General features: G+C 44.6%; 5 protein-coding genes across 9 annotated transcripts; 2 read left to right on the forward strand and 3 right to left on the reverse strand.

The window, feature by feature from the left end:
- Positions 1-363: 363 nt before the first annotated feature.
- glmp (glycosylated lysosomal membrane protein) lies at positions 364-3,238 on the forward strand. Its single transcript, XM_068567114.1, has 7 exons — positions 364-531; positions 1,491-1,655; positions 1,744-1,842; positions 1,967-2,131; positions 2,208-2,426; positions 2,612-2,880; positions 2,965-3,238. The coding sequence occupies exons 1-7, from the start codon at positions 367-369 to the stop codon at positions 3,128-3,130; spliced, it is 1,248 nt and encodes a 415-aa protein (XP_068423215.1). The 5' UTR covers positions 364-366; the 3' UTR covers positions 3,131-3,238.
- Positions 3,239-3,310: 72 nt separating this feature from the next.
- Positions 3,311-5,480, reverse strand: jtb (jumping translocation breakpoint). Of its 2 annotated transcripts, none has more exons than XM_068567117.1 (6): positions 5,323-5,480; positions 4,481-4,761; positions 4,346-4,386; positions 4,184-4,269; positions 4,018-4,097; positions 3,311-3,868 (listed from the first exon to the last, which is right to left on the reverse strand). In XM_068567117.1, the coding sequence occupies exons 2-6, from the start codon at positions 4,567-4,569 to the stop codon at positions 3,712-3,714; spliced, it is 453 nt and encodes a 150-aa protein (XP_068423218.1). In that variant the 5' UTR covers positions 4,570-4,761; positions 5,323-5,480; the 3' UTR covers positions 3,311-3,711. The 2 variants fall into 2 exon arrangements, with proteins under 2 accessions (XP_068423218.1, XP_068423219.1); XM_068567118.1 differs by lacking the exon at positions 5,323-5,480 and adding an exon at positions 5,111-5,273.
- A 387-nt stretch (positions 5,481-5,867) lies between these two features.
- On the reverse strand, positions 5,868-7,011 carry si:ch211-191i18.4 (uncharacterized protein LOC799350 homolog). The gene is made up of 3 exons (XM_068567119.1): positions 6,742-7,011; positions 6,513-6,623; positions 5,868-6,264 (listed from the first exon to the last, which is right to left on the reverse strand). Exons 1-3 carry the CDS (start codon positions 6,847-6,849, stop codon positions 6,151-6,153), a joined length of 333 nt encoding a protein of 110 aa, XP_068423220.1. The 5' UTR covers positions 6,850-7,011; the 3' UTR covers positions 5,868-6,150.
- Positions 7,012-7,328: 317 nt separating this feature from the next.
- On the forward strand, positions 7,329-12,082 carry LOC137779403 (zinc finger protein ZFP2-like). The gene is made up of 6 exons (XM_068567103.1): positions 7,329-7,595; positions 8,479-8,562; positions 8,672-8,957; positions 9,261-9,543; positions 9,622-9,645; positions 10,365-12,082. Exons 1-6 carry the CDS (start codon positions 7,420-7,422, stop codon positions 11,933-11,935), a joined length of 2,424 nt encoding a protein of 807 aa, XP_068423204.1. The 5' UTR covers positions 7,329-7,419; the 3' UTR covers positions 11,936-12,082.
- Positions 9,139-21,732, reverse strand: LOC137779402 (zinc finger protein 665-like). 4 transcript variants are annotated; one of them, XR_011077052.1, is made up of 6 exons: positions 21,215-21,732; positions 15,836-18,828; positions 15,327-15,426; positions 12,354-12,442; positions 10,181-10,248; positions 9,139-9,972 (listed from the first exon to the last, which is right to left on the reverse strand). XR_011077052.1 is itself a non-coding variant. In XM_068567102.1 (2 exons), the coding sequence occupies exons 1-2, from the start codon at positions 21,276-21,278 to the stop codon at positions 15,902-15,904; spliced, it is 2,991 nt and encodes a 996-aa protein (XP_068423203.1). In that variant the 5' UTR covers positions 21,279-21,732; the 3' UTR covers positions 15,256-15,901. The 4 variants fall into 4 exon arrangements, 1 of the variants encoding a protein (XP_068423203.1); XR_011077051.1 differs by having other exon boundaries at positions 15,327-18,828; XR_011077053.1 differs by lacking the exons at positions 9,139-9,972; positions 10,181-10,248; positions 12,354-12,442 and having other exon boundaries at positions 15,256-15,426.
- Between the last annotated feature and the right edge of the window lie 842 nt (positions 21,733-22,574).

Below are 22,574 nucleotides of genomic sequence, written 5' to 3' on the forward strand. Positions count from 1 at the left end.
TTCCTGGTGTTTTTATTTCTGACTCATGAATCATGAATGTGTTCAGCTTTAATGTAAAGTTATGAATCTGTAGAACTTCCATGTTTCTGAAAGCACTTCTCTGTGAAGCTCCTCAGCACTGATTAGTTTTATTATTGTATTGATTTAATTATAATGTTCCACTGTTCTTTTGTCTTCAGCGTTGTCATGACGTCACGCTGATTGTAAACTAATCAATGTGCAAATAAAGTTGGTTACAGGTCAGCTGACCGCTCAAGGAGCGCCCCGCCCTTCCCCGCCTCTGATTGGCTGGTACTCGCATCCTCCGATGGTATTGGTTGAAGGGGGAGTATAGTAAGCCAGTCAGAGTCCGAGTGGGCGGGTCATATGGGATTTGGTCATGTGATCGGCCTCCGCTCAGCCACAACAAAGATGGCGGCAGCGAAGACCCGCAGCTGCGGACTTTCTTCTCTTTCTTTTTCTCTCGTTCTTCTCTTCTCTGTTTTCAGTTTGTGTCAAAGTTCATTCAGCGGAGAAACTTCTCGAAGAAACGTAAGTAAATATTATAAACCGTTAATGTTTAAACTCGTTCAAGAAACCGGAAGTGAAACTGTTGTTTTTTTTCTGTTTTGAACATTTATTCAGTTTTTATTTGAACTAAACTAAAATAACTAATCGCACTTTGTGTCGATCATTTTTTCTCTTAAATGTATTCATTGTTAAAAGTGAGTTTTATTTACTCAATACAAATCAAAGTACATTTGAGGTACTTGTACTTTACCTACATTTCCATTTTATGATACTTTTACTTCGTTTGACAGACTTGAGATAATGAATTAAACTTAAAGTACTACTCTTTAAAATACTCCATTGTTGTGTGTGTGTGTGTGTGTGTGTGTGTGTGTGTGTGTGTGTGTGTGTGTGTGTGTGTGTGTGTGTGTGTGTGTGTGTGTGTGTGTGTGTGTGTGTGTGTGTGTGTGAGGGGGGGAACCATCAACCTTAGTTCCAGAATAAAATACTTCCTGTTAGTTCCGATTTGTAGTCTAGTTGTAGTTCACGATTGCTTTCATTCATATGTGACTAGATATAGATATATATCCTTTGTTGTTTTTATGTCTGCCTATAAAATACATTATTACTGGTTTTGATGTGTTATACAAATGCAATTTTGGATTATAAACCACAATAAATGTTTTTAGATCAAACCTGAGACTAATAGTCAACAATTGAGAGTTAAGTATTAAACTACACGTAAAATAAGGATTTTCTTCAACACGTGGTGTTTGCTGTCAGATCTAAGAGCCAATCAGCTCTCTGATGTGGCGACAGCAGGCGTTTCCCATCATGCACTAGGCCAGTCAGCCTGTGGAGAGCTGCTGCAGCGTCTGCCTCTGAAATCAGACACAAATCTCACCAGCATGCATTGTGCTGCGATCGCCGGCGATCAATTCTGCGAAGAACTGGCTCATCTGAACGAGTCTAATGAGTCTCTTCTTCTTCTCCTCCTCCAGTTGTCGGTAGAGCTGAACCCCGGCTCCCCGTCGCCGCCTCCCGGTGGCGACCTGCTTCATGTGCGAGCCGTGGGAGACGGAGACACGCTGCACTTCCTGTTCTGCAGCCAGGGGGCGCCAACGCTGCTGCTGGTCCACACCAACTCTTCCTCTTCTGCGGTCACGGTCTGTGCTTCTCTTCTTCTCCTCTTCCTCCTCCTCTTCTTTCTTCTCCTCCTCCTCCTCCTCACACCTGTGGTGTTTTATCTCTCAGGTGAACTGGACTCAGTTTGATTCTCGTAACGTCAGCGGCAGCCTGAAGGTGGAGCCAGAGAGCAGCATCCTGTACAGCTCCGCCATCGTCTTCAGCAGGGTCAGTCCACCTTAACTCTGCCTCCTCCCGTCAGTCCACCTTAAATCTACCACCACGCTCCGCAGTGTTCTGCGTGTGGCTCCCTGACGGAGCAGAACCTCAGCTTGTTCTGCGTGTCTTGCAGCTGCTGGAGTACGATGACGTGAACGACACGGCCGAGCCGACCTCTGACCTCTTCCCCCCGTACGAGCTGCAGAACTTCAGCTGGTCTCGCCTCAACCTGTCGGGTCCGAGCGCGCTGCTGTGCGGCGCCGTCGCCGGGTTCTCTAACGGAACCCTTTGCCTGCAGGTCAGAGAACCTGAAGACCTCGTGGTAGTCTGAGTTTAACTATTAAAACTTAAATTCTGTGTTTTTATTTTTGCAGCTCTCTGTGTTTGAGTCAGAGGGGCGGGACCAGTCCTGGCCCCGCCTCCTCCATACAGCTAACTCCTCCCAGTTGAGGGTGTGGCTTGATGGCGTGCCGCCACGGGCGATTCATTCACGCTTCCTATTGGAGCTGCAGGCGGTGGGCGGGGCTTATCCTCTGAGCAGAGTGGAGGTCCATCGATCGATCGACGACGAGTTCACGCCCTCAATATTCAAGGTGATCAATAGTTTCATCGACAGGAAGTTGCTGAACCATGAGCTAGCGCATCAAGTCTCTTTAAGAAGTAAAGAACGACATGGACCCGTATGAGGGGAGAGATATCAATGAGTTGGACATAATACATGACCTCTGCACAGTGACCTCTACCTTCTGACCTCTGACCCCTACCTTCTGACCTCTAGGTGTCTCAGTGGGTGTCCTCCCTGAACGGCAGCTCAGGAGTCCTTGGGTTCCTTCAGTGGAAGCCGGTGGCGTACCGGCGGGCCGAGCCGGCTCTGGAGTTCGCCGTGCCGATCCGGCACTCAGTCCCGCGGCCTCAGAGCGGCGCCGGGCCGGCTGCGGCGTCCGCCCTGATCCGAGGGTTCTACGCAGAACCGCAGGCGACGGGACTCAACGTGAGCTTCGGCCTGCCGGGGGAACCGTTCTACAACAGCACCAAGTTCCTCAGCTGGTCCGTTGATGCTTCACAGGTTTCTCTCACTGGTTCTGACGGGTCACTGGTTTGGTCTCACTGGTTCTGATGGTTCTCCCTCAGGACGGTTCTGCTGGGCGTGGGTTCTCCTCCCGTCGATGTCTTCTCCCCGCTGGTTCTCGCCCTGATGGCCGTCGGTCTGGGAACTCCCATGATCCTCCTGCTGCTGGGCGGAGCCTGCGTCTGCCTCCGGAAGAGGGCGGCGGCCTCGTACGAGCCAATCAACTGAGCCGACGGACAGATGACATCACGGGCTGGCCGACCAATCGCGACGCAGGACGCTTCATCGGAATACGATGGACACATTTGTGATAATTAATAAATGTAAGAAGAAGAATCCGGTTATTTTAATTTGTTCTGTTAAAGCTTTATTTATGAATGTTTGTTTACCAACAAAGAAAACAACACATGCTGGAAACGTGTTTTTTAATTAAATGAACAATAAAGTTCAAGCTGCTGATGACATTCTTTGTTTATTTAGTCAGAAAACAAACGCTGGCGGTGCGTTTAAAGACACTCCGACGTTTGAGCCTCAGCTGCTGGACGAGCTCAGGAATCTATAATCAATATTTATTTCTTAATGAACAGAGAGTCGGACTGAACTAAATATTGAGAACTCAAATGTAAAAATGTGGCAGAGTTTAGTTGAACCAGAACCAACGAGTCCAGAGAGACCCGGTTCTGCTCGTCCGGAGAACTTAGAGAACCTTCCACGTTTGAATCAGCTGCTGGCCGTCATCTCTATGGAGACAACAAGCGGTCCGTGCAGGTTTTGGTCCGGGTCCGGGTCCCCTGGCAGAGCTCCGGGTCCTAGATGGACTCGATCTGGCGGCGGACCTTCTCGGAAGCGAGGCGGTCGAGCCAGCGCTGCCGGACGACCACCAGGACGGCGAAGACCGCCGTCAGGGCCAACATGGCCGCCTCGAACTTCCAGAAGAGATGTTCCTCCATCACGGCAGAGCGACAGCTGGGGGCGGGGCATGTGAGGAAAGGGGCGGGGCATGTGAGGGAAGGGGAAATGTCAAAGTTCTGCTTTTTATACTGATGTTTGTATTATTATGAATTCTCAGATAAAGTAGAGTCCAGAAAAGAGACAGTAGAGTTCAGTAAACACACCTCTTGTACTCGTCCCGGTTGCTTCGGGTGCAGTTGACTCTCTCCACGTATCCGGTCAGTCCACAGGACGACCACGACGTCTGAAGAACAACAACAACAACAACAACAACGTCGTCAGCCTCTTACCACCAACAGCAGCAGCTGTGAGGCGTTCAGGGACACTTACGGTCTGGAAGGCGTTACACTGCGAACACTCCGTCGTCACCACAAAGTCCTCCAGCAGCCAGCAGGGGGCGACCACCTGTTTCACTGCTGCAGGGAACAAGGACAGAGGTCAGAGGTCAGCGCTCTTCCTGCTGCTAGAGGACGGCTTCTGATTGGCCCGTACCTGGAGTTCTCTCTTCACTCAGCAGAGCCGCTCCAAACACCCTGAAACACAACCACATGTTAGTGGCACGGAGGACCTCTGACCTCCAGACCGACCTCTGACCTCCAGACCGACCTCTGAGCTCAGTTAACTGACCTGAGAGAGACGAGGCCCCAGAACAGAGCGTGGAAGACGAGGACTCGAGGCCGACAACACGCCACGGGGATCCGACAGTCGCTCTCCATCAGCCTGCTCCTCCACCAGGACGCCGCCGCAGCCACGCTGCTGCTGGTTAACGACCGGTTAACGACCGGTTAACGACCAACTTTTCTGTTGGTTCCGTTGCGTTGAGTCGGTTGCGTTGCTCCGTCGGTTGCGTTGGCCCGTCTACATGCTGATATGACTAGAAGTGTTTTTGATCTCCAGGCCTCTGAAACCTGAAAGATTGAAGAGAATCTGATGTTTACACAGAATCAATAACAACATTGAGCTCGAGACCAAGTCTAGTCTCTAGTCTATGAGCTAGTCTCTAGTCTAGTCTATGAGCTAGTCTCTAGTCTATGAGCTAGTCTCTAGTCTAGTCTGTGGTCTATGAGCTAGTCTAGTCTCTAGTCTATAAACTAGTCTTTAGTCTAGTCACTGAGCTAGTCTCTAGTCATCCAATATAACTAATAATCCAAAATAATCTGTATGTCGTCCGTTAGCAGGGAAGCTAACAAGCCAACCCTAATCATGAGATCAACTGAATGACGACACACACGAAGTGTGACGTCTTTAACTATTCACCTTCCCTTGATTATCTACAACGTTGTGTTGATGAGCTCATGCTAACAGTTAGCTGCTAACCGGCCTATTCACCGACAGATACACAACGTTAACTGCTGGCTAGCTTAGCTCCAGTCTGAGCCCGTGGTCCTCTGGAACAGCCGCCATTACTAACTACGCGGGACGGAACCCAACAACAAACAGCTCGTTAAAGAGACGCTCGCGCCGCTCACCGCCAGCTGCTGCTTCTTCTTCTGCGTGTTGCTCTGCGGCTGCTTCCGGTTCTTCTTCTTGAGTTTATGAGCGGACTGCGAAGGTTTATGCTGCCGCTGCTGTCCGGGAGAGGAACGCCATCCTTCATGACGACAGCAGCCACAACGACCGTAAAGCAGTCACAACGACCGTAAAGCAGTCACAACGACAGTAAAGCAGTCACAACGACCGTAAAGCAGTCACAACGACCGTAAAACAGTCACAACGACCGTAAAGCAGTCACAACGACCGTAAAACAGTCACAACGACAGTAAAGCAGTCACAACGACCGTAAAGCAGTCACAACGACCGTAAAGCAGTCACAACGACCGTAAAGCAGCCACAACGACCTGCCACAAATATACATACGGAATCAGTGTTCTCATTTATATAAAAAATACAAATGAAAAGAGACTTTATGATTATTACATAGTGACTTTATGTTTATTACATAATAACTGTATGTTTATTACATAATAACGTCATGTTTATTACATAGTGACTTTATTTTTTTTACATAGGAACTTTATGGTTATTACATAGTAACTTTGAGTTTTACATAATAACTTTATGTTTATTACATAATAACGTTAAGTTTATTACATAGTAACTTTATGTGTATTATATAATAACCGTGACCTGACCCCCGGATAAGCAGCTGAAAATGGATGGATGCATGGACATAATAACTTTATGTTCATTACATAATGACTTCACGTTTATTACATAATGACTTCATATTTATTATACAATAACTTCATGTTTATCACATAATAACATTGTGATGATTTTAAAGGGAAGCGATCGTTTCAGAGACTGTGAATAAAAACATGTGAACACCTGGACCCTCGTGGACAGAGACACACCTGGACGGACCGGTTCTTCTGACTCCGCCCCCGCCAGCAGAACTTCTCATGGTTACACTGAGAGACAGAGAGACATCTTTATGATGTTATTACACATGGTGTAACTCTAATTACATATTTCTATCTTTAACAAATGTAATATATATATATATATATATATATATATATATATATATATATATATATATATATATATATATATATATATATATGTGTGTGTGTGTGTGTGTGTGTGTGTGTGTGTGTGTGTCTGTGTGTGTGTACACATACACCTGTATAATGTCTGTAATAACAGTCCTGGTTACCAGCACGGTGACTCTGCGTCTCTTCAGCCGCCGACAGAGTCCAGGAAGTCGACTGATTCCGTTCTTCTTCTTCTTTAGAGAAATGACGACGTTCGACTCAGAAACCTCCACCTGACAAACAAAACACACAAAACACACACTTTCTCTTTAACTGTCCCCATTGTGTCCCCACGAATTTGTGTGTGTACACACATGGGTTACAGTCCTTCCCAGCATGCACCTGTCTTACCTGCAGCTGAGGTGAGGTGGGTGTGTAGTCGGGCAGACTGCAGTCTGCTCTCTGCAGACAGAAGCAGCCAATCAGCAGCAGCAGCGCGGCACACGCCTTCAGCTCCATCTGTCAATTAAGCAATCTTCTTCTTCTTCTTCTTCTTCTTCTTCTTCTTCTTCTTCTTCTTCTTCTTCTATTAGAATAAACAGAACCAAGTGGAGACTAAAAGAATAATAATCCTCTTAGTCTGGTCTCATGTCACATGACCAGACGATGACATCACACTGATCTCCTCCGATGAACAGGTGACCAAAGTACTCGTAGTATTCAAAGTACTTGTATTACTCTTAGTATTTATAGTACTCATAGCGCTCACAGTGCTATGAGTACTGTTTGATGATACTTCATTTATTTATGAGTTCATAAACGCTTCACAGATAACTATATTCTTGCTATTATTGGACCAGAAGAAGAAGAAGAAGAAGAAGAAGAAGAAGAAGAAGAAGAAGAAGAAGAAGAAGAAGAAGAAGAAGAAGAAGAAGAAAAAGAAGTTGTTATCATCTCGTCCAGCAGGGGGCGGTCGTCTTAAAGTTCGTTACCGTCATTGAAACTCGAAGAAGAAGAAGAAGAAGAAGAAGAAGAAGAAGAAGAAGAAGAAGAATTATTATTCGAAGAAGAACTCGCAGTTGAAGCGAGATGGCGGACATCAGCTGGAGGCCTCGTCCAGAGAACACGAGCTGCGTTCCCACGAAGGCCTCCTCTGAAGACCCGGATGAGAGGATCAACATCGGGCCCGCGTTCCCGCGCTGGAGAGCCCTCCGCGCGGCCGCGGGGCTCCAGGACTCCGAGCTGGCGCTGCTGCTGCTGGACGCGTGAGTGCTACTGGTGCTGCTGGTGCTACTGGTTCTACTGGTCCCAGTGTGCTGTCACCAGTGACCAGTAGTTTGCTCGCTGTGGTGGTATCCACGATGCTAACTGAGCTAATCGTGACTAACCCGGAAGTATTACAGCCTAAGTTATCTCCGGAGCGGACTGCGTTCTCACGTGACTCCGCCCTCACGTGACTCCGCTTCAAATGAGTGTTTAGTAAAAACATTTAAACTGAAGTGAAGAGAAGCTAACGGCTAGCATTGCTAACGTGGGGACACATACGGGCATTTTAGAGGCGACGTCTCGCGGCTGCAGTACCGCGGTCTGCCTGAAGGCTCACTGGGGCGCCGAGAGGGGGGCGCTGTTTCACAACACAACTCCTGAGAGTTAGTAGTACAAAACACAGAGGCACGCACACGTTCATGTTCTTTACACATACACACATTTTATATATATATATATATATATATATATATATATATATATATATATATATATATATATATATATATATTTTATTACAAACAAAATATGTAAGGTAATAAAAAAGATGATGTCATCACTAAGTGATAAGAGTTTAACTTTAGACGATTTAATTGATATCGACCTGAGTATCATTACAATGTGCTTAAAACAATGTATTATTATGAAGTATTAATGTGAATAAAGAAACACAATGTGACCACTGCAGTGAGGTAGACACCGCTTTATAAAGCCATTAAGTGAAATGCATGCTGGGTAACGGTAGCGCAACTAGCTAGCAGAGGAGCTTGAGTCCAAGAGTAGAACGATGACTGTCCTGGCAGGTCAGCTCCTCTCTTTGAGCTCCTCTCAGAGCGTAAAGAGGTGAAACCGATTGACAAAGACCTTCTGGTCCCGTTTCAGCTATGAAAAGAGTCCATGGCCCTCGACTCCGTGGACGAGCCCTCGGCTGGCTACGGGGCCTCCTGCAGTTCCAGCGTCCAGTCGGTAAGAACTGAGTCTCTCTCCGCCCCCGGAACCTTTTCTGTTTTTTACTTTTTTGATCCTGATGTCACAAAGTTCATTTATTTCCACATCTCGCCGCTTCGTCCTTCAGTCCGGGAGCTGCTCCGGACGCCAGACCGAAGATGGCCGACGAGACGATCCTCAGTCCCGAAGAAGTGCGGCTTCCAGCGGAGCTTCACAAAGTCCTGACCGAGGAGGACATTGTTGGGTCTCGGGCGTCCGTCGTCTACGAGGACAGCCTCCGCCAGCTGGTGGCGCTGCTCCACCTGCCGGTGAAGCGGTGCCGCTACCGGATGTCCACCGGTCTGACGTGCCGTGGCCTGCCCCCCTTCCAGTGTCTCATCCAACAGAGGTGTACTGCCTTTGTTGTTGACTGGGTAACTCTCCCACTATAACCAGTAGAGTCCCCCAGAGTCTCTTTGTCCACTTTAAGTGGTTTCACTTTGGTTTCTGATTTCCTTACGGTACGACTTTTTTTAAACTCCGTAACACTTAGGACCCAGGGGGATGTCATCGACATGTCCCTGGGTCCTAAGGCCCTCCAAGTTTAGCCTCCGAACACCCTACGTGGGTAAAACCACCAGAATCTAACAAAATACTGTGATATGAATTTTGGGCCACACCGCCCAGCCCTAGTTTCACTTCCTTTTTGATCCTATAAATGTCTCTTCCGGTTTCAGGTCTGTCCTCGCGGTCACATCGTCTGGAGCTGGACCTCGCAGCCCACCTTCAAGTTCGGGATGCTGGCCGGCGACTTCATGCTGGGGACGAACATTCTGCTGAGCGGAAGCAACTACAGCAAAGTGGCCCTCCTGTTCCGCTTCATGAACATGGGGGTCGTCAGTCCGGCCACTTTCTCCAAGATCCAGGACACCTACTGCGTGGACGCCATCCGGGAGTTCTGGATGGAGAGGCGGTCTCGTGGAGTCCAGTGGCTGCAAGGCAAAGACGTGGTGACCGCTGGTGAGTTGGAACACATTCGTTAAACTGAACGGCTGATGGAAAATGTTTTTGTCCTAATTACAATTGATCTGTTTTCAGGAGGCGAACGGAGCAATTTGGCAGGTAAGACTGAGGCCACAAAGCATTGCATGTAATATCGGTACTGCATTGAAGTACAATTCCGAGGTACTTTACTTGAGTGGTTCCATTGTGTGCTACTTTATACTTCTACTCCACAACATCTGAGGGAAAATATTGTACTTTTTTCACCCTACATTTATTTAGTAACTTAAGTTTACATCAGATAATTAATCCACTATCGGGTCTGAAGAGGGTGTCACAGACGTCCCTCTCTGCAGCATGTTCCGTATCTTCCCTGGGGCCTCAATCGGAAGGTGTCCAGGAGGATCCAGATCCAATGTTGAATCCCCTCAGCTCGTCCCCTTTGACCTGAAAGATTAGCAGCCTTACTCTGAGCCCAGACCACCGACAAAGGAAGTTAACTTCAGCCGCTTGTGCCCAGACCATGTTCCTTTGGTCACTACCCAGAGCTCATGACCAGGGATGAGACTGTTAAATGAATTTCCGTCACCGGCGAACAAGACCCAGAGATACTTAACCCCCCCCTCATCTTTGAGGCCGTAACTTAACTCCTTACCAACCCAGAGGCGGCAAGCCATCTTTTCTCAGCAGAGATCCCTGAGCACAGACTTGGAGGTCCTGCCTCTGTGAATTAGAAGTATTAATTACAAGTTACTTTGAAGAGGGTAAATATACTTAGTTACTTTAAATAAGTATATAAATAGGTGTTTGTTTACTTAAAACAGCTGTTTGTGTTTCAGCTTTACATTCAGACGTACGAAAAGTGATCGTTGTAAAAGAAGAGCAGCAAGACTGGAGCTACAGTCTGGACCCGGAGGACCCAGAGACCCCACACATTAAAGAGGACCAGGAGAACCCACACATTAAAGAGTACCAGGAGGATCCGGAGCCCCTTCACATTAAAGAAGAACAGGAACTCTGGATCAGTCAGCAGGGAGAGCAGCTTCAAGGGCTGGAGGAGGCTGGTATGAAGTTCTCATTCACTACTGTGAAGAGTGAAGATGATGAAGAGGAAGCTCAGTCCTCACAGCTTCATCAAAGACTCACTGAACACATGGAAACAGAAGCTGATGGAGAGGACTGTGGAGGACCAGAACCAGACATAAACTCGGGTTTAGATCAAAATTTACAAATATCCTGCAGTGACGAAACTTCACAATGTAACAAACTTGATTCTGATACCAGTGAAGACTTGAAGGAGACCAGCGAACCTCAGTCAGGCTTAAGCTCGCTGAATGAGAAAGTGTCTGTCGGTGACTCCAGATGTAGCGCTGGAGAGAAACCATTTGGCTGCTTTGAGTGTGGGAAAAGATTTGGAACAAAGACGTATCTAAAGATTCACGTAAGAACTCATACTGGCGAGAAACCTTTCAGCTGCTTGTCGTGTGGTAAAGGATACACCCGGAAGGTGTTGCTGCAGTTACACATTAAATCTCACACGGGAGAGAAACCATTCAACTGCTCAGTTTGTGGTAAAAGTTTCACACAAGCAGGAAGTCTGACGCGCCACATGCCCCTCCACACGGGGGAGAAAAGATTCAGCTGTAGTGTTTGTGAAAGAAGATTCACTTGGTACACCAGCCTCAAAACACATAGATGTGTTGGTCATCCGTCCTCACAGCTTCTTCAGACTGAGGAGAACCGAGAGGCAGAACCTGCAGCCAGCAGCTCAACTGAACACATGGAAACAGAAGCTGATGGAGAGGACTGTGGAGGACCAGAACCAGATGCTGTTGTCCAGACTGGAGACTCGTCTGAAACTGATGACAGTGATGAAGAGTGGAAGAAGACTACTGAGTCAGGTTTAAACTCACCAAATGAGTCTGTCAGCGATTCCAGATGTGGTACTTGTGAGAAACCATTCAGCTGCTCTCATTGTGGAAAAAGGTTTGGTTTTAAGGCACATCTGAAGAGACACATGAGATCTCATACAGGAGAGAAACCATTCAGCTGCTTATTCTGTAAGAAATCATTTGCACAAAGTGATAGTCTCCAGAAACACATGAGGATCCACACGGGAGAGAAACCATACAGCTGCTCACTGTGCAGTAAAGCTTTCAGTGAAAATGGAAATTTGAAAGTACACATGAGATCTCACACGGGAGAGAAACCATTCAGCTGCTCGGTTTGTAAGAAATCTTTCACAAAGAGCGATAGTTTACAGAAACACATGAGGATCCACACGGGAGAGAAACCATTCAGCTGCTCTATGTGCGGGAAATCCTTCAGTGAAAGTGGAAATCTGAAGAGACACATGCGACTCCACACAGGAGAGAAAGCTTCCAGCTTCAGTACTTGTGAAGGAACATGAACAGTGGCGGCTGGTGGAATGTTTTTTTGGTAGGCCATCTCATCAATTTCAGCAAACATTTTCGTATGATTCAATGCAAAAAAATGTATCAAACACGCATTACTATTTTGCATTTAAATATTTAACATTTATTCCAACACTTTGACATAATAAGGATGTCTTAATACAATTCTGTATGTATGTATGTATGTATGTGTATATATATATATATATATATATATATGAGAAATGAAGAAAAATGTGTTGGAGGAATTGAACATTAAAAACATATTGTCACTATTTCAAGTTTGACATTTTAATTAAAGACAACGTTTTTGTATTAGAAATCTGTTTGAATCAAACATTGTTATCTTTGTATTTTCATTAAAGGAATCACATTCTGCTGATGTCATTTTATTGGGTCGGGGGGCAAAGTTACCTCATGAGCCCCAGCGCCCCGAAACCTGGGGGCAGAACTCTTCATCAGGTCTTCCTCACTTCCTCTGACGTGACACAAACCTGCAGAGCCTTACAAGAGCATATCACTCCATTTTACATGTGTATAACACAATTTAACCATAAATACGAACAGAAATAAAGGACTCAAGTTATGAAAACATACATTTTCATATACCTAGTTTGATGCTACACAAGATTAGCACCTTTCTGAAAAGCTTACGACCGACAGAACCAAATATGAGACAAAACCTCAAAATATCAACCACATTCCAGCGAGAAGACTGAAAAAGGACTTAAATGACTGAGATAAATGATACGTTGTATGTATTATACTTACTTATGGATAAATGATACCTGTTGGCATGTATTGGTGCATCTGCTTGAGCAGAGCTCCTCTGTTGTGGAACCAGAGACATTCAAGGTCCAGGAAGAAAGTTAGGACATTTTGTCTCTCAGCAGATCTGAACCTACAGCACACGAAATCTGCCCTAAACGAACTACTAAATATATTGAACTTCCCTCAATAAAAGTCAAACTTTGAAGAGATTCTGTTAACAGTGATATTGTATAAAAGCAATACAACCTTTTTTTAAATTTCCTATGTTCTATTATCAACAAATAAACCAGTAACACAGATACTGCTATATGGACCTCTTAACTAGTCTCATAAGTGTCTTTTTTAGTATATTTTAGCTTTTGAAATGATAAAATTAGCCATATTAAGGAGGTATTCAGTATGGGAATAAAAACATTCGCAATTATTTTTTTAAATGGCTGAGGCTTAACGGGTTAAAAAGCATTAATAGGACATGAGGAGAGAAAGGAAGTCCTCCATACTTAGGACTGGTTCAGGTCTATAGTTAGGACTGGTCCAGGTCTATAGTTAGGACTGGTTCAGGTCTATAGTTAGGACTGGTTCAGGTCTATAGTTAGGACTGGTCCAGGTCTATAGTTAGGACTGGTTCAGGTCTATACTTAGGACTGGTTCAGGTCTATAGTTAGAGCTGGTTCAGGTCTATAGTTAGGACTGGTTCAGGTCTATACTTAGGACTGGTTCAGGTCTATAGTTAGGACTGGTCCAGGTCTATAGTTAGGGCTGTTTCAGGTCTATAGTTAGGGCTGGTTCAGGTCTATAGTTAGGGCTGGTTCAGGTCTATAGTTAGGACTGGTTCAGGTCTATAGTTAGGACTGGTTCAGGTCTATAGTTAGGACTGGTTCAGGTCTATAGTTAGGACTGGTTCAGGTCTATAGTTAGGACTGGTTCAGGTCTATAGTTAGGACTGGTTCAGGTCTATAGTTAGGGCTGGTTCAGGTCTATAGTTAGGACTGGTTCAGGTCTATAGCTAGGGCTGGTTCAGGTCTATAGTTAGAGCTGGTTCAGGTCTATAGTTAGGACTGGTTCAGGTCTATAGTTAGGACTGGTTCAGGTCTATAGTTAGGACTGGTTCAGGTCTATAGTTAGGGCTGGTTCAGGTCTATAGTTAGGGCTGGTTCAGGTCTATAGTTAGGGCTGGTTCAGGTCTATAGTTAGGGCTGGTTCTTCAGGTCTATAGTTAGGGCTGGTTCAGGTCTATAGTTAGGACTGGTTCAGGTCTATAGTTAGGGCTGGTTCAGGTCTATAGTTAGGGCTGGTTCAGGTCTATAGTTAGGACTGGTTCAGGTCTATAGTTAGGACTGGTTCAGGTCTATAGTTAGGACTGGTTCAGGTCTATAGTTAGGACTGGTCCAGGTCTATAGTTAGGACTGGTCCAGGTCTATAGTTAGGACTGGGTCAGGTCTATAGTTAGGGCTGGTTCAGGTCTATAGTTAGGACTGGTTCAGGTCTATAGTTAGGGCTGGTTCAGGTCTATAGCTAGGACTGGTTCAGGTCTATAGCTAGGACTGGTTCAGGTCTATAGTTAGGACTGGTTCAGGTCTATAGTTAGGGCTGGTTCAGGTCTATAGTTAGGACTGGTTCAGGTCTATAGTTAGGGCTGGTTCAGGTCTATAGTTAGGGCTGGTTCAGGTCTATAGTTAGGGCTGGTTCAGGTCTATAGTTAGGGCTGGTTCAGGTCTATAGTTAGGGCTGGTTCAGGTCTATAGTTAGGACTGGTTCAGGTCTATAGTTAGGACTGGTTCAGGTCTATAGTTAGGACTGGTTCAGGTCTATAGTTAGGACTGGTTCAGGTCTATAGTTAGGACTGGTTCAGGTCTATAGTTAGGACTGGTTCAGGTCTATAGTTAGGACTGGTTCAGGTCTATAGTTAGGGCTGGTTCAGGTCTATAGTTAGGACTGGTCCAGGTCTATAGTTAGGGCTGTTTCAGGTCTATAGTTAGGGCTGGTTCAGGTCTATAGTTAGGGCTGGTTCAGGTCTATAGTTAGGGCTGGTTCAGGTCTATAGTTAGGACTGGTCCAGGTCTATAGTTAGGACTGGTCCAGGTCTATAGTTAGGGCTGGTTCAGGTCTATAGTTAGGGCTGGTTCAGGTCTATAGTTAGGGCTGGTTCAGGTCTATAGTTAGGGCTGGTTCAGGTCTATAGTTAGGACTGGTTCAGGTCTATAGTTAGGACTGGTTCAGGTCTATAGTTAGGACTGGTTCAGGTCTATAGTTAGGACTGGTTCAGGTCTATAGTTAGGACTGGTTCAGGTCTATAGTTAGGGCTGGTTCAGGTCTATAGTTAGGACTGGTCCAGGTCTATAGTTAGGACTGGTTCAGGTCTATAGTTAGGACTGGTTCAGGTCTATAGTTAGGACTGGTTCAGGTCTATAGTTAGGACTGGTTCAGGTCTATAGTTAGGACTGGTCCAGGTCTATAGTTAGGACTGGTTCAGGTCTATAGTTAGGACTGGTTCAGGTCTATAGTTAGGACTGGTTCAGGTCTATAGTTAGGACTGGTCCAGGTCTATAGTTAGGACTGGTTCAGGTCTATAGTTAGGACTGGTTCAGGTCTATAGTTAGGGGTGCAATGACTCACTTGTAACCAGAGAATCATGAACTCAGACTTGAAGGTTTTGAGTCTCATCCCGTCAACTTAAAACTCTGCGAATCGTCCAAACCGGCTGGTCCTTGAAATCCTGTTGATGAAAATCACAAACAGGATCTGCAACAAAACAAACCCCAAGGAGCCGATTCACACTAAAATGGCAGAAGGTACTTTCATGACAGCTTGTTTCTTTGTGTCAATAACAGAGTTTAGTTATTCTTATTAAACTAAAAGAAAAGAGCTAAGAGCTTGTTGCACCTCACCAATCTCTACGGGCGACAATTTCCAATTTCACTTGTATCCTAAAGTGTGCTATATACATTTAATGTATTATTTTAAAACAAAGCCAGAAACAGTATGCAATGAACAAACAACACAATAACTTATGTTCTTCATTTTTCTTATCCACAAAAATAAGACGATATAATTCATAACGCTCAGGCTCATTACATGTGCAGAAGAAAATAGCTTTTCTAGATAGAAGTACCTCAGATTGTTACCTCATCAAAGAGTTATGAAAAGAGAATGCTATGTCAGCTCTATATCGTTTCTCATAGAAGAAGTTGTTATTTCCGTGTATTCAGCTGAGCTGCTGCCGCCTCCTCCTTCTCCTCCTCCTCCTCCTCCTCCTCCGCCTTCTCCTCCTCTTCCTCCACCAGGTTAAGCTGTGAGGACGGATGGCCGACACACCGGTGGTTCCGGAGCTGGTCGTACCAGGTGAATCCTTGGCGACAAACACTGCAGGAGAATCTTTTCTGTCCGGTGTGACTCATTGTGTGATTCTTCAGTTGTGCTTTGGTGAGAAATCTTTTTTCACAGAGAGAGCAGCTGAATGGTTTCTCTCCGGTGTGGATTCCCATGTGAGTCTGTAAACTTCCTCTTTGTGTGAAAGATTTCTTACAAATGGAACAATTGAATGGTTTCTCTCCTGTGTGACATCTCATGTGGACCTTCAGAGAAGAACCAACGTTGAAAGCTTTCCTGCACACTGAGCAGCTGAACGGTTTCTCTCCTGTGTGAGTTCTTGCGTGTCTATTCAGATTTCCTTTGTGGCTAAATTTTTTCCCGCACTCAGAGCAGCTAAATGGTTTCTCACTGGAAGCCTCCTCATTGTTCAGAGAGTTTAAATGTGACTGAGATTCTCTGGTCTTTTTCCAGTCATAACTGTTATCAGCCTCAGGATCAGAAGAGTCAGCAGAATCTGGTTCTAGTCTTGAGTTCCTGTCTGGTTCTGGTCCTCCACAGTCCTCTTCATCAACTTCTGTTCCCATCTGTTCAGTAAGTCTTTGATGATCATAAACACATTCATGTTTTTTGATCTGATGATGCCAGGTAAATATTTTTGTGCAAACGGAGCAGCTGAATGGTTTTTCTCCTGTGTGAATTCTCATGTGTGTCTGTAAACTTTCACTCTGTGTGAAAGATTTCTCACAAACTGAGCATCTGAATGGTTTCTCTTTTGTATGAGCTCTCATGTGGCTCTTCAGAGTTCTCTTAGTTCCTAATCTTTTCCCACAATCAGAGCAGCTGAATAGTTTGTTGAGAGTTTGATATTCCTCATCACTTGCTGCATCTTCCTTATTATTCAGAGGGTTTAAAACTGACTGAGGTTCTCTGGCCTCCTTCCAGCCATCAGTGTTATAAGTCTCCTCATCAGAATTTGGTTCTGGCTGTCTACCTGCTCCAGAGTTCCTGTCTGGTTCTGGTCCTCCACAGTCCTCTCCATCAGCTTCTGTTTCCATGTGTTCAGTTGAACTGCTGGCTGCAGGTTCTGCCTCTTGGTTCTCCTCAGTCTGAGTCTGATGAAGCCGTGAGAAATGACGACCAACACATCGATGGTTTCTGAGCGTGTTATACCAGGTGAATCTTTCGTCACAATCCCTGCAGGTGTAGAGCTTCTTCTTTGTGTGGACTTCCATATGTTTAGTCAGACGCCTCCTCCATGCAAACTCTTCACCACAAGTTGGGCATCTGAACCGTGTTCGTCTCATGTGGATCCTCATGTGTTCAACTAGAGAGTCGCTGTCACTGCAGTCTGAGTTACAAACTGAGCAGCGGAATGGTTTCTGGTGTGTCAGCAGAGTGAGACGGTCTTCAGGTCTTTCCTGAGACTCAGAGGAGCTGAAAGGTTTCATGTCAGTGTTACTTCCTGTGTCTCTGACAGACACCTTCTCACTTTTCAGATGCTTTGGACCTGATGGAGGTTGATCCCCATCAACTCTGCCATCAGTCTTGGGTTCAGCTTCAGCCTCGTCATCAGAGCAGCCGAATGGTTTCTCACTGCTATTAAATCCATCTTTTACAGAGACCTTTTTATTTCTCTGGTAAGTGAACCCTGACTGATGTTTCCTGGTCTCTCTCCAAAACTCAACGTCAACACTGTCGTTAAGTTCAGAATACGGTTCAGTCTTGACATCAGGATCTGGTTCTGGATGTCTAACTGGATCCGAGTTCCCGCCTGGTTCTCGATCTGAGTCCCTGTCTGGTTCTGGTCCTCCACAGTCCTCTCCATCAGCTTCTGATTTTATGTGTGCAGTTGAGCTGCTGGCTGCAGGTTCTGCCTCTCGGTTGTCCTCAGAGTGATGACTCCTTGAGGACTGACGGCCAACACATATATGTCTTGTGATCTGTGAACACCATACAAATCTTTTGCTACACATGTTGCAGCTGAATCGTTTCTCTCCTGTGTGGAACGGCATGTGTTGTGTCAGGTGTCCCTTCCGGGAAAATCTTTTACCACAAACTGTACAACTAAATGGTTTCTCCCCTGTGTGGATTCTGATGTGTTCTTTCAGGGTTCCCTTGGTGCCAAATCTTTTCCCACACTCAGAGCAGCTAAAATGTTTCTTAGTATTATGACATCTTGAATCTTTGTTTAAACCTGACTGAGGTTTTCTTGTCTCCTTCCAGTCATCACTGTTATCAGTCTCAGGCTCAGAAGAGTCTCCAGTTTCCTTATCAGGATCTAAGTTCTTGTCTGGTTCTGGTCCTCCACAGTCCTCTCCATCAGCTTCTGTTTCTATCAGTTCAGTTAGTCTTTGATGAAGCTGTGAGGACTGAGCTTCCTCTTCATCATCTTCACTCTTCACAGGAGTGAATGAGAACTTGATACCAGCCTCCTCCAGCCCTTCAAGCTGCTCTCCCTCCTGACTGGTCCAGAGTTCCTCCTGTTCCTCTTTAATGTGAGGGTGCTCTGGGTCCTCCTGTTCCTCTTTAATGTGTAGGTGCTCTGGGTCCTCCTGTTCCTCTTTAATGTGTGGGGGCTCTGGGTCCTCCTGGTCATCTTTAATATGTGGGGACTCTGGGTCCTCCTGTTCCTCTTTAATGTGTGGGGGCTCTGGCTCCTCCTGGTCATCTTTAATATGTGAGGGCTCTGGGTCCTCCTGGTCCTCTTTAATGTGAGGAGGTTCTGGGTCCTCCTGGTCGAGACTGGAGCTCCAGTCCTGCTGCTCTTCTTCACCAACGATCACCTTTCGTACATCTGAAGGTAAAACTGAGACACAAACAGACGGATGTCAAATTAAACCCACAAACATCTGTTCACTGAGCTTCAAAAAAATTTCTTCATGAGTAAGTTTTCATCTGTTATAGAGACACAAAGGAATGTATTTGTGAGAAAATAAAGTATATTTAGTAAATTTTAAGATTCACTTAAAAAAATAGTTTTATTGAGTAAGTATCAGTTGTAACAGTGATTAGATTTATTAATTACTCAGTGAAGAGTAATTACTAAAGAGTATTATGCCAAAAGATACTAGTACTGAAGGGAGCATAATGGCGAAATATACGAGTGTTGAAATGAGTATTATGGCCAAATATACTAGTACTGAAGTGAATATTATATTTGAGATAGGTTTTGCTTTAAAATCAGAGAGGGAATTATCCTAGCGGTCAAAGAGAACCTGGTGAAGAGCTCAGGGAAGACGTTCAGGGTGGATCTCCCTGACAAGCCAAGTGTGAAGGACATGCTCTTTCAAGCTGAAACCTCGGTGAAAGCTTTGGAGAAGAGAGTAAGTATAAGTCCTGGGGAGACCAACATAGGGCGCTTCACAGGTGGTTGTGGTCGCTGATTGTTTATGAAGTACCTGTTTCCACTGTTGAGGGGAAGATGAATGTCGACCTGAGCCAGAGCACTGAGGTCAGAAGAGGTTCAAAATGGTCAGCCAGCAGAGCATTGAGCGAAGCAGATGATGGCCACAGAGTTGGTTCAGTGGCCCAGAGCAGAGTAGCCCTGAGGCGATCCACCAGGTTGGAACAATGCTAACCAGAAGGAGCGGTGTGGCATGGATGTAGGCCAACAAGGCAAAGCAGGAAACCTGACGGGTCAACACTGTAGCCATGAGCAAGAAGAGCAGCTAGGCACTGACCCAGCAGGACATCTGGAGCATGGAAGGACATCGGATGAAGTTTCTGTTGGCTTCATACACATTTGGACCAATGGATTTCCATAACTTTTCTATGACATTTAACCAAATTTCCGTGACTTTAAATCAAATAACCATGGGAAAACATTGGGTACATGTGTACGAGCATCAGGGTACACGTGTACTATTATTAGGGTACATGTGTACTAGCATTAGAGTACACGTGTACTAGCATTAGGGTACATGTATACTCTCGCTCATGAATGTCATTTTCTAGAGCTTTTGTTTTGAAATCAGAATGTCCAGATATTGGAGGATATTAGGGCTGCAACAACGAATCGATAAAATCGCTAATTAAAAAAGTTGGCAACAAATTTCATTATCGATTCGTTGTGTCGCGCGACTTTGACTCAATAAGTCGCGGAGATGTTTGAGTATTGAACAAAACAGTTCAGCGCCGCAGACTGAAGGTCCAGGAGCTTCTGCAGCGCGCTGTACCTTCTCGTATGTTACTGCATAGTCGCGTTGCGTGTACAATAACTTAGCAGCTAGGCTAACCGTTGTCGTTAGCTCGCTAGCTAGTTGTTCATTCCCCGTGTTTGAGCTGTTGGGTTAGATAACGTCTTCGTTTTAAAATACCGTGGAGGCTTCAAGAGAAGCAACGAGTAAACATCTCCTCTGAGGTCAGAACACAGACCTGCGTTCAACAGTCTGATATAATGAGGCTTCATGCAGAGGAAGTGCTGCTGGGATTTGTAGTTCCATATCTAATGAACAACCTTTGTTTAGGTAAAGTTTAGTCCTTAAGTTATCTGTTGATATGTTGAGTGTTACTTCTGGAATATCATCTCTAGTTCTATAAGTTCTGAGTGTGTGCGTGTGTGTGTCTGTGAGTGTGCATGTCAGTGAGTGAGTGTGTGTGTCTGTGCATGTGTGTGAGTGTGTCTGCATGTGTGCCAGTGTGCATGTCTGTGTGTGTGTCTGTGCATGTGTGTGAGTGTGTGTATCTGTGAGTAGAGAACAAGTTCTGACAAATCCTGTTAAGTGTTCTGATTTGTATTTCTTTATTTTTTATAAATTCTTTATTGTTAAGATTTGTTGCACTGTGAATTTGCACAGATAGTTCTGTTTTTGTAATAAAAGGTTGCAAATTAATGCTTTAAAATTATAATTTTTTTATCCGATGAATCGAAAAAATAATCGACCGATTAATCGATTATTATAATAATCGTTAGTTGCAGCCCTAGAGGATATTGAACCTTCCAAGGTGGCATCCTGTCTATCTTATATACAAGTACACAAAATGTCATTGGAATACAGTTTGCATTCACCGGAAGTTTGCTCTTATTTTGAAGTCAGTTCTTCGCTCGTACAGTAATGCCTCAACACGCAGGAACAGCTGTTAGCACAGCCAGAGCTAGCGTTGGCTCAGCAGAAGCTAGCTGCTAACAGCTGCAGCTAACTGCTATCCGGAGCAAGCGTTAGCTTAGCAGTAAATAGCAGAAGGAAACCAACCTGCTTCTCTCCGCAGCTCCATGGCGGCCTTTAAAACCACATCCAGCTCTTTGCTCCTGTTCATATCCGGATGTCTCCAAACGTCCAGTCGGAGGTCCGCGAGCCGCAGCTAGAGCCGCCGTTTGGATGCATGTTGGACATCCTGACATGTGGACATTTCCCACTGATGGAGGCCCAGAAGACTAAAGGAAAGTACACCGTGTTTGTGTCCTTCTTTCCACTCAGCGGAGCCGCTCACTGTGCGACCCGGAAACACTCACACCACTTCCGCTCCTCGGGCCTTCACAATAAAAGAAATCAGCGCTGGACTGTACAAGTGCATTTACTCAAGTAGTGTATTTAAAAGACATTTCTAAGTACTTTACTTCAGCAGTACCACGTGTAGCCACGTTATACTTGTTTAACTAACAACAACAACGTCTTCTCTGTTTGTGTCGGCGTCACTTTGTATTTTATCTTTGTTGTTGTAATTTACTTTTTCTATTTTAGTTCATTGATCGTGTTTTAACTGTATTTACTTTACTCTGAATGCTCCTCTATCTATTTCACAACGCGTCATTAGTACTTATCTTACACTTCAACTGTTATCGTTTTGTTCAGGTTCATAGTTTTATTTTTATTCTATATTTTTGCTTTTCTTCTGTTATAATCTTTGTTCAAACTCTGACACAAGAACTTCCTTCTAGATGAAATAATTACATTTAGATCTCATCTTACTCATGTTGTACTTTTACTTCATGACAGTTACTGAATAACTTTGGTTACTTTTCATTCATTAATACAATATAATCATATATTATATCTAGCAAGGAAACTATAAATAAATATCAGATTTAAAAATACTTGATTGATCAAAAAGGTGAATTTGTTATGTTAGTTAATTAAATATGAATACAAATATAGACAGACACATTATAAGACAATATAAATAAGTATGTATAAAAATTGTAATTATACTACAATAAAATAAAACAATTTATATTACATTATATAGCAATGGAAATAACCATCCTAAAAACTGGGATCTGTAAATAATATTAGCACTAATACAGTAACTATTAGTTGTCATAAAATGATGACATGTGTATTTGTTTGAGCCGCTCATGTTGCATCACTTCAACAATCTTTATTTAAAACCAACAGTGGTTAAAAACAATAACCTGTATAAAAGAGTCTCACCGTCATTTGTTGGCTGAGATGCATATTAGACAAGCGACTCTTCTGTAGTTCATTCTATAGCTTCAACAACTACATTTTCACTGTGGTGAAGGACCCAAACGGAGGCAGAACGTGTGTCAACGTCCAGCAGCAATTTCACAGAACCAAACATTATATGTATGGAACTACAATAGCATCAGAT

The sequence above is a fragment of the Clinocottus analis genome, unplaced genomic scaffold (genome assembly GCF_023055335.1).
Source record: "Clinocottus analis isolate CAN_PGR_092001 unplaced genomic scaffold, fCliAna1.0.p SCAF_77, whole genome shotgun sequence".
NCBI classification, from domain to species: Eukaryota; Metazoa; Chordata; class Actinopteri; order Perciformes; family Cottidae; genus Clinocottus; species Clinocottus analis.

Bases quoted from the DNA above. Each gene is read 5' to 3' on its own strand.
- glmp (XM_068567114.1), top strand. From the start codon at position 367: ATGGGATTTGGTCATGTGATCGGCCTCCGCTCAGCCACAACAAAGATG. The intron at 1,843-1,966 runs GTCAGTCCACCT...CGTGTCTTGCAG, and splicing joins CCGCCATCGTCTTCAGCAGG to CTGCTGGAGTACGATGACGT. The intron at 2,427-2,611 runs GTGATCAATAGT...TCTGACCTCTAG, and splicing joins TCACGCCCTCAATATTCAAG to GTGTCTCAGTGGGTGTCCTC.
- jtb (XM_068567117.1), bottom strand. From the start codon at position 4,569: ATGGAGAGCGACTGTCGGATCCCCGTGGCGTGTTGTCGGCCTCGAGTC. The intron at 4,387-4,480 runs GTCAGTTAACTG...GTTGTGTTTCAG, and splicing joins TGGGGCCTCGTCTCTCTCAG to GGTGTTTGGAGCGGCTCTGC. The intron at 3,869-4,017 runs GTGTGTTTACTG...CCCCGCCCCCAG, and splicing joins AACCGGGACGAGTACAAGAG to CTGTCGCTCTGCCGTGATGG.
- si:ch211-191i18.4 (XM_068567119.1), bottom strand. From the start codon at position 6,849: ATGGAGCTGAAGGCGTGTGCCGCGCTGCTGCTGCTGATTGGCTGCTTC. The intron at 6,624-6,741 runs GTAAGACAGGTG...TTTGTTTGTCAG, and splicing joins CCACCTCACCTCAGCTGCAG to GTGGAGGTTTCTGAGTCGAA. The intron at 6,265-6,512 runs GTAACCAGGACT...TCTGTCTCTCAG, and splicing joins GACGCAGAGTCACCGTGCTG to TGTAACCATGAGAAGTTCTG.
- LOC137779403 (XM_068567103.1), top strand. From the start codon at position 7,420: ATGGCGGACATCAGCTGGAGGCCTCGTCCAGAGAACACGAGCTGCGTT. The intron at 8,958-9,260 runs GTAACTCTCCCA...TTCCGGTTTCAG, and splicing joins CTGCCTTTGTTGTTGACTGG to GTCTGTCCTCGCGGTCACAT. The intron at 9,544-9,621 runs GTGAGTTGGAAC...ATCTGTTTTCAG, and splicing joins CAAAGACGTGGTGACCGCTG to GAGGCGAACGGAGCAATTTG.
- LOC137779402 (XM_068567102.1), bottom strand. From the start codon at position 21,278: ATGAACAGGAGCAAAGAGCTGGATGTGGTTTTAAAGGCCGCCATGGAG. The intron at 18,829-21,214 runs GTTGGTTTCCTT...TTTGTGTCTCAG, and splicing joins GGAGCTGCGGAGAGAAGCAG to TTTTACCTTCAGATGTACGA.